Source organism: Saprolegnia parasitica (assembly GCF_000151545.1).
Source record: "Saprolegnia parasitica CBS 223.65 unplaced genomic scaffold supercont2.13, whole genome shotgun sequence".
Classification (NCBI taxonomy): Eukaryota; Oomycota; class Saprolegniomycetes; order Saprolegniales; family Saprolegniaceae; genus Saprolegnia; species Saprolegnia parasitica.
Window position 1 is genome coordinate 684,283 of NW_012156407.1, and position 7,214 is coordinate 691,496.

Here is a 7,214-nt window from a genome sequence, read left to right on the forward strand (position 1 = left end):
AAGGAAGGCCTTGACGTCCGAAGGCGTCGCCATGCACTGGATGAGGGCAATGAGGACATGGTCCAGTTCCAAGGCAGTCTCGGGGCGCGGGAGTGCACCGCTAGCCGTGCTTCACGAGCTACTGCAAGCCCCGCAGCGCGCTGTGCAGGATCGTTGGTATCGTCCGGCGACCGACGAGCAAGCCATGACCTATATTTGGCCTCGGCTGCACCTCATGGAGCTCACGCCCGCTGGGAAGCGTCTTGCACTCGCTGCAAAGGCGGTCTTTCCCGCGGTCTACACGAACAACTACAACCCGCCCGAGGACATGGACGCCGTCGAGTGGCTCGACGCGTGGAAGGACAATGTCACGGAGTACGACCACTTCGATTGTCGCGATGATCAAGAATTGACGCGTCTCTGCAACGTCCTGCGCCAATGTACCAACCTCAAGGTCGTCTGCATGGTTGATTCCAGCAATGACGCAGCGGTCGTTGAGGCCGTCATGGCAACTGCGCGCTCCATCGAGGTGGCGTACTCACAGAGATGTGCGACTTTGCTTGCGACACTGGCACGCTGGCTCGCGTCAGGGCACGCGGAGCACTTGTGCTTCGAAGAGACTCGTAGCAATGATGACGAGGACGATGAGCCTGTGAACGAGTCGCTGGCCCAGCTGTTCGCGCAGCCTACCACGCTCTCGAGCCTTGCTCTTTGTCTCGACGCCGACGGCATCCTTGGCCCGCTCGTCGCTGTCGCGCGTTCGTTTCCGCAACTCGTGAGCTTGCGCATTGATAATTTCAGAGTCTCGGACACGCCTACAGTGTTGCGGCTGCTTCATGAGCTCAACACGACGCGGCTTCGGTCGCTCGACCTCGGTGGCAACTTTGTATGCAGTGTCGATGCTCTCTTGGGTACGCTTGCGTCGCTCACGGCGCTGGAAGAGCTCCGGATCATGAGTGCTCGCATCTTGGACCCGGCGTTCGAGACCGGAATCGCATTGACCATTCGGCGCGTCAAGCTCTTCAAAGTGGAATTCTCGGAAGCCTCGTGGCAAGTCTTCTCGGCGCACGTGGCCCACCTCGAAGAGTTTACATGGCACGGGTTTTCACATGCCAATCCTCCGATCGAGACCATTGTACCATCGTTGCGCAAGGGGATCCAAGGTGGCGCTCGAAAGATTGCTTTTAACTAGTGCGTCATTGGCGACGAGGGCGCGTTCCATCTCGCGGGGTTTTTGCCTCGTACAACGAGCTCTGTCGGCGCCGTCGTCGACATCAACTGCCCCCAGTTGTCGGCGCGTAGCTACGTCGCATTTGGCGAGGCCCTTGCGTCGTGCAGTGGCATCTCCATCGCGCTGCCGCCGCCGATCGAACGCAAGATGGTCGAGGCGCAGACAGCACTGCGCTCCATCCAGCACCGCTACGGCACCGTCGATGGTCGCCTTCGTCTCGTGCTCGAGAGCCACGCGATGCCAGCGATCTAGCTTCGTTTACATAACTTTTCTTATTGAATTCTTGAGTTGATTGGTCCCGTACGAGTTATTATGCTCAGTTGAATTTGAACGCTAGTAGCTCGTTGCATTCGTGTCTTGCTGTGGCTTATAGCAGCATTAGCTCACGTGGTGGCACGTCATGGACTGCAGCTGTTGTTAAAAGTCCCTTGAGTACCGGGAATTGAAGCACCGTTGGCGCAACCACGACAGCTCTCGTTGGGTTCCAGGATTAAAGACGTTGTACATTCCACTTGTCCAGCGTACTCCTCTGTCCAATTCGCTGCCGTAGCAACTTTGGTTGCTCGCTCGACGAGGGACACTTTAGACAGTCGTAGATACATTTTGCCGTGGTTTATTCCATGTCTTTTCATATATTTTCATTTGACGCATCGGAATACCAGTCCCTTGATGTGACGTTCAGTGTACGCTGGTTCCGAGGGATGCTCTCCTGGACCAATTTAACTCATGACGCAATGTCACAGCATGGATTGCTCGGGTGGCTTATGTGCAAGATGCTTCCGAGGGCTCATCCCCTAACCCTACACTCAATGCCAACGTTAACGTTACGACTTGACGGATTAGGTAGTCCTGCAATGCGGGTCGTTGTTAGACGACAATAAATAGAAGCACAATCTGTCTGCACTAGATACGTCATCGCTGCCTCGAGATCTCGTTTTCAACCGCCCGAGCGTCATATTACGCGGTGATTCAGTTGAATTATTGCCAAGGGCGAGCATTTCCAAGCACATGGAACCCTGCGATGGCGCACTCGCCATCAACCACCTCGTCGCTGGTCGACGCTGGAAATGGCAAGACGAGACACATTACAGGGAATTTGTGGCATCGCTCGCGTTTGTACGACGATCGTCCAGCGCTTGGCGGCGGCATGCGACGTCCAGGCCTTCCTCGCCGCGGTTCCCGCGACCGCCCGTACCGGCCCTCTCGCCGCGCTTCACAAGCTTCTCCAAGAGCCGACGCCGGCGATTAGGCGCTGCGATGCACAATAAGTCATGCTCTGGCCGGTGCTGCAGCTGCAGGCGCTAACGCCCGCTGGTATGGATCTGGCGCGTATTGCGCTGCCCATCTTTTCCGCCGCGAGCGCCATCAACAACCTCGCGCGGCCAGAAGACCTCGACGTTGTGGCCTCTGACAAGATCGTCCACTCTAAGCACAACGCCGTCTCCATACGTCGGGTGAATCTACCAGACGTTTTTGACGTCTGGCACCACCCTCGAGAGGATGTCCACAGTCGCATCCACGCAATCTCATCGAGGACACACGAGTGCAGCAAGACTGTTGCAAGTGCCTGCGTCGCAAACCTCACATCCGGACACGAAAAGCGGCGACGTGGACAGACGTGCGGTCTCCAGTACACTGTCCATAAAGCAGCAGGCCTGGATGGTGAGCTCTTCCAGCGCTGGAGACGCAGACGTCAAGTAGCGCGGCGAAGTGTTCGGTGAGGTCCCCGCGGGTAGCCACATTGATATTTTGAGCCAAAGATCAATACACTGTTTCAACGCCAACGCGAGATGTCAAAGGTACACTGGTGCTGTGGTTTAATGGCACTGGATTCGGTCGCACCACGCCAGTGCGTTCAAGTCTTGCTGGCCAATGCACTCGTAGCGTGCATCCAGAAGCGTGTGGTCATCGACGTCTTCGAGGTCGAGCTTTCCGAGCGGATGGTGCAGCACTTGTCGCGTCGTAGCGTGTCGGTAGATGTTGACGATCGGGCAGCGCCACAGACGCAAGAGGAGCCACTCGATCGGGTCGGTCATCCACGTAATGTTCATGAGCATCCGTGCTTCGTCGATATGGTCTTCATCAATTTCTTGGGGAAGCGTCAGCTGCGTGCTCATCGAACGGCCGAGCGTCCGATCGAGAAAGAGCGTCCGCCACGACGTGCTAAACATCGAGAGGTTGCAGTGGACGAGCGCAATGTACGGCACGGACGACGTCGCGTGCACCGAGCGCACGCCCCCCAGCCTCAACGCGCTTCGGACAAAACCAGTGCAATCACCAAGTTCTTCGCATCGGTGAAGAGACCGCTGTAGCGCACATCGCAGGGAAGCGACCCGATGTGCTTGGTGGCTTGGACACTGCTCGGTACGAGCATCGGGGCCGATGCAAGGATCTCGGTGCTGCGCAGCGCGTTCCAGCGCACGTCAAAGACGGCCGAGACGAGCGACACGAGCGGCAACAAGTAGCCGCGAAGACCTACGAGGTGGCGCGACCACCCCTTCTTTGCGTGCGATCCAGAGTGGCGGAGGTAGAAATACCCCTTGGCCACGAGGTTGAGGACCCACACGTTGCGCATGTGGCACGTGAGGAGCGTCATGAGACCATACAAATTCGAAAAGCTCGTGTCGATGGTGCCATCCAGTGCGACAAAGCTCTTGGAAATGTACAGATAGAGCAGCGTCGCGTCCGAGGCGTGCGCGAACACAAAGAGGATGACTGGAAACCAGCTGCCGTAAATGACCACTTGGCCAGGAATGCGAAAGAAGAGGCCTAGCGCCGCGAGCCATCGCGAACCTGAGATCGTGTGGCGCCGCGTCGCCGCGTAGCAGCCGCCGAAGAGTGCGAGAACGCGGACAATATTGTACACTTGGGCGACGATCCGAAGCAATCGCACGAGCTTGTAGTAGTAGACGACGTTCGAGCCAAGCATACCGGCTTCGTACCGGTAGTCGACGAGCTCGATGGTGCGGCAGCTGGATGCGTTCCAGATCTCCGAGCAATTTTGCACCCGGAGGAGCGAGACAGCGTCCCAGCTGAATGCGTCGACGTGCGTGAGACTGCCTCGCCAGCGCTGGACGTCCATGGTCGAGTCGATCACGACAACGTCCATGCGCTGCGAAGTGAGATCCATCGTGCGTCGGCGCGCTAGCATCCGCGCCTGGATGTGAGCGCTGATGACAGAAACCTTCTTGTAGCCTACGCAAATCCAGATTGCTACCTTTATAGACGAGAATGACGCACCAAACGTGCTGAGGTTGGACCACGGCGCGTTGCAGAACGGGAGGCGATGGCCCGAGTGACAGAGGTCCATCGGCGTCTCCAAGGTTTGCGTTACCGTCGACCGGTAGTGCACGTGCTCGAGCGGCCCAAAATCAACAAAGTCGTCCATGTTGTCGCGAAATGAACTCACGCTGCGGCAGCCTGCGGGCGATGGCGCCAGCGCGTCGACGGTGCTCTCCAGCAAGCGCCACACGGACGCGACACTGAGCGTCAAGTTGGGACACGCCGACTCGTACAGCAAGCACGGGTCCCTGATCGTACTACACGGTGAGCATTCGCCATACTTGAGAGATTCCAGTACCAGCCCGAGATGTTGTGCGCGGCCACGAGCCCGCGGAGACCGATCGAGGTCGTATCAAACTTGTAGCTCCACACACGCGCCGTGGACGTGGGCCCGGACGACGCGACGCCCGCAACCGTACCTACGCATGCGCATTGTGGGTCGAGCGTAGTAGAGAGATGTAACCATTGGGTTGACGCGTCGCGTTGAGGACGAGGTAGGCGTACGGGCCAAAGTACGACGCCGCGTCGGGCGCGTGGCGAATGTAGGTGTTTGGGAGGGACGCGAACCCGTACCCGCTCCGCGGCACGTCTGTAAAGAAGAGGATGTACGAGAGGAGCGTTAAAAGCACGCGTCGCCAGCTGAGCGATGACGTTGTCGGCGGCGGCGATGGTTCATCGGCCGCCGGGCGTATCCGCAGCATTCGTTTCGGAGCAACCGTTTCGCGCCAAATCGATTGAAGAGCAAGATGCAACCAGCACCTAGTTTAACAATAAACTAGCCCAAAAGTGTTAGTACGCGCTGCTAAATGCTTGGCTCTTGATCCGTCGACGGTACTGCTCTGGACTCTGGGAAGGTTGTCGCTGAGGCGCGACACCAGTGAACCAAGCTCGACGGACAATGTGAGAAGCCACCACGGCGGATACGCCAAGACCTGGATACAACGTTAGAGCTGGATCGATCTCTGATGCGGAGTAGGCAAGGCTTCCTACTACCAGTCGCTCGAGTCGTCTGCGCTCGGTCGGCGTGGCGGCGAGGGGGACCGGTCCACCAAGGCGCTCCACGTCATTCAACGTGTGCGGATGGTTATCCGGATCTTCGATGTCATCGGTGACGTGGTCGCATCTCGGCGGCAGCGAGCGATTGCCGCGAGGACTTTGCGGCTTGCGCCATGCACTTGCTTGCGTATTAGTCTTACACGCTACCTAGCATCACTGCTGTCCTTGCAAAGGGTGTGCTCTTTAGTGTACGTACATACACGCTGCGCTGGGTGTTAAAATGGGGTGTTTCTAGCCATATCGAAGTTCGAAGATGGTGGTCGTAGCAGTAACTCCGCACTGCGGAATCTTGGCCAATGGCACCGACCAAGGAGACGACGGGCTCGGCAAAGGTCGTCGCCGTCGATGCGTACGAACCGGTCATGCCCGTGGGGCGGCCGCGGTCGGCCAGCTGGTCCTCGGACAATCCGTCCACGGTACGCCGCCGGCTATGACGACGCTTGATGGACGACGACGTACCATCCTAGGCCATCCTGTACATGCTGGCATGGTACATCTTCTCGACGAGCGCGACGTTCATCAACAAGATCTTGATCAAGGAGCATGGCCTCTCGGCCGAGGCGCTTACCGTGTGCCACCTCGCGCTGGGCACGTGCTTTGACGGTACGCCATGACAGCTCGCCATGGGCTTGCCAAAATATTGCGCTAGCGGCCATTTTCGCGGTCCCGCCAAAGTCGCGCTACAAGATGTGGCATCTTCGCCCGATGAAGTTCGACCAGTACGCCTGCGTCTCGAGATCGACACATCTCAAGCTCATCGCACATACCGAATAGTGTGCTCTCGATGCTGCCACTCAGCATGATGGCGATCGCGGCCAAGATCTTGACGTACTGGAGCTACTCCAAGGTGCCTGTCGCGCTCACCCACACGTGCAAGGTACTGTACTACTACCAAAGTCAAGTACGATGCTGAGACCAAGGCGACTTAGGCGTCAACGCCGCTCTTCAACGTCGTCCTCGCCTACCTCGTGTATCGTACAACGCACGCGCTGCCCATATACCTGTCGCTGCTGCCCATTGTTGTCGGCGTCTCGCTGGCGTCCATGTCCGAAGTTCAGATCAACGTACGCATGAACATTTCTCATCCATCGTGGCGTCAATGCGACGAGGACGTAGGAATTCGCGACCATGGGTCTTCTCTGCGCCATCTCGTCGTCCATGTTTGGGGTCATGCAGGTACACTCTGCGCATCTCGTGAGGATCGAGTATGCGACGGCGATCTGTAGAGCATGTACGCCAAGTACCTTCTCCGCCATGGCATCGTCGCCGACAGCATCAATGTGCGTCTCTCCTCCTCTCTCGGCCCCTTCTTCTATGTATGTCTTTGGACTAGCTCCATTTTTACAATGGCATGCTCTGCATTGCCGTCAACATGCCGATGCTTCTCTGGAACAGCGCGGAGAAGACCATGTTTCCGACGACGTCCGTTCCTCTTTTGGATTTGACATGGCGACGTGGCTCTTCTCTGTAGGATTCCCTACGGCTTGATCTTTTGCTGCAGTACATGCCAGTTCATCTCGAGTTTTGCAGCCTCCTTGGTACGACATCGTCGTGTCGTCGGAGGCGTATTGATATATGGTTTTTTGTGTAGCTGCTCGGCAAGGTCTCGGAGCTCACGTACTCAATCATGAGCACGATGAAGCGGGTTGTGATTGTGCTGAGCGCG

At 57.6% G+C, this 7,214-nt stretch overlaps 4 protein-coding genes across 4 annotated transcripts; 3 read left to right on the top strand and 1 right to left on the bottom strand.

Annotated features, from left to right (window-relative positions):
- Positions 1 to 184: 184 nt before the first annotated feature.
- Positions 185 to 1,462, top strand: SPRG_04546 (hypothetical protein; the record flags this gene model as incomplete). The annotated part of the gene is made up of 2 exons (XM_012343465.1): positions 185 to 1,114; positions 1,172 to 1,462. 2 exons carry the CDS (start codon positions 185 to 187, stop codon positions 1,460 to 1,462), a joined length of 1,221 nt encoding a protein of 406 aa, XP_012198855.1.
- A 1,565-nt stretch (positions 1,463 to 3,027) lies between these two features.
- SPRG_04547 (hypothetical protein) lies at positions 3,028 to 5,193 on the bottom strand (the record flags this gene model as incomplete). The annotated part of the gene is made up of 5 exons (XM_012343466.1): positions 3,028 to 3,454; positions 3,544 to 4,405; positions 4,451 to 4,740; positions 4,791 to 4,911; positions 4,956 to 5,193. The coding sequence occupies 5 exons, from the start codon at positions 5,191 to 5,193 to the stop codon at positions 3,028 to 3,030; spliced, it is 1,938 nt and encodes a 645-aa protein (XP_012198856.1).
- Positions 5,194 to 5,844: 651 nt separating this feature from the next.
- SPRG_04548 (hypothetical protein) lies at positions 5,845 to 6,322 on the top strand (the record flags this gene model as incomplete). The annotated part of the gene is made up of 3 exons (XM_012343467.1): positions 5,845 to 5,964; positions 6,016 to 6,151; positions 6,198 to 6,322. The coding sequence occupies 3 exons, from the start codon at positions 5,845 to 5,847 to the stop codon at positions 6,320 to 6,322; spliced, it is 381 nt and encodes a 126-aa protein (XP_012198857.1).
- A 25-nt stretch (positions 6,323 to 6,347) lies between these two features.
- SPRG_04549 (hypothetical protein) lies at positions 6,348 to 7,200 on the top strand (the record flags this gene model as incomplete). Its single annotated transcript, XM_012343468.1, has 8 exons — positions 6,348 to 6,425; positions 6,478 to 6,612; positions 6,665 to 6,724; positions 6,775 to 6,828; positions 6,882 to 6,970; positions 7,020 to 7,086; positions 7,140 to 7,165; positions 7,191 to 7,200. The coding sequence occupies 8 exons, from the start codon at positions 6,348 to 6,350 to the stop codon at positions 7,198 to 7,200; spliced, it is 519 nt and encodes a 172-aa protein (XP_012198858.1).
- Between the last annotated feature and the right edge of the window lie 14 nt (positions 7,201 to 7,214).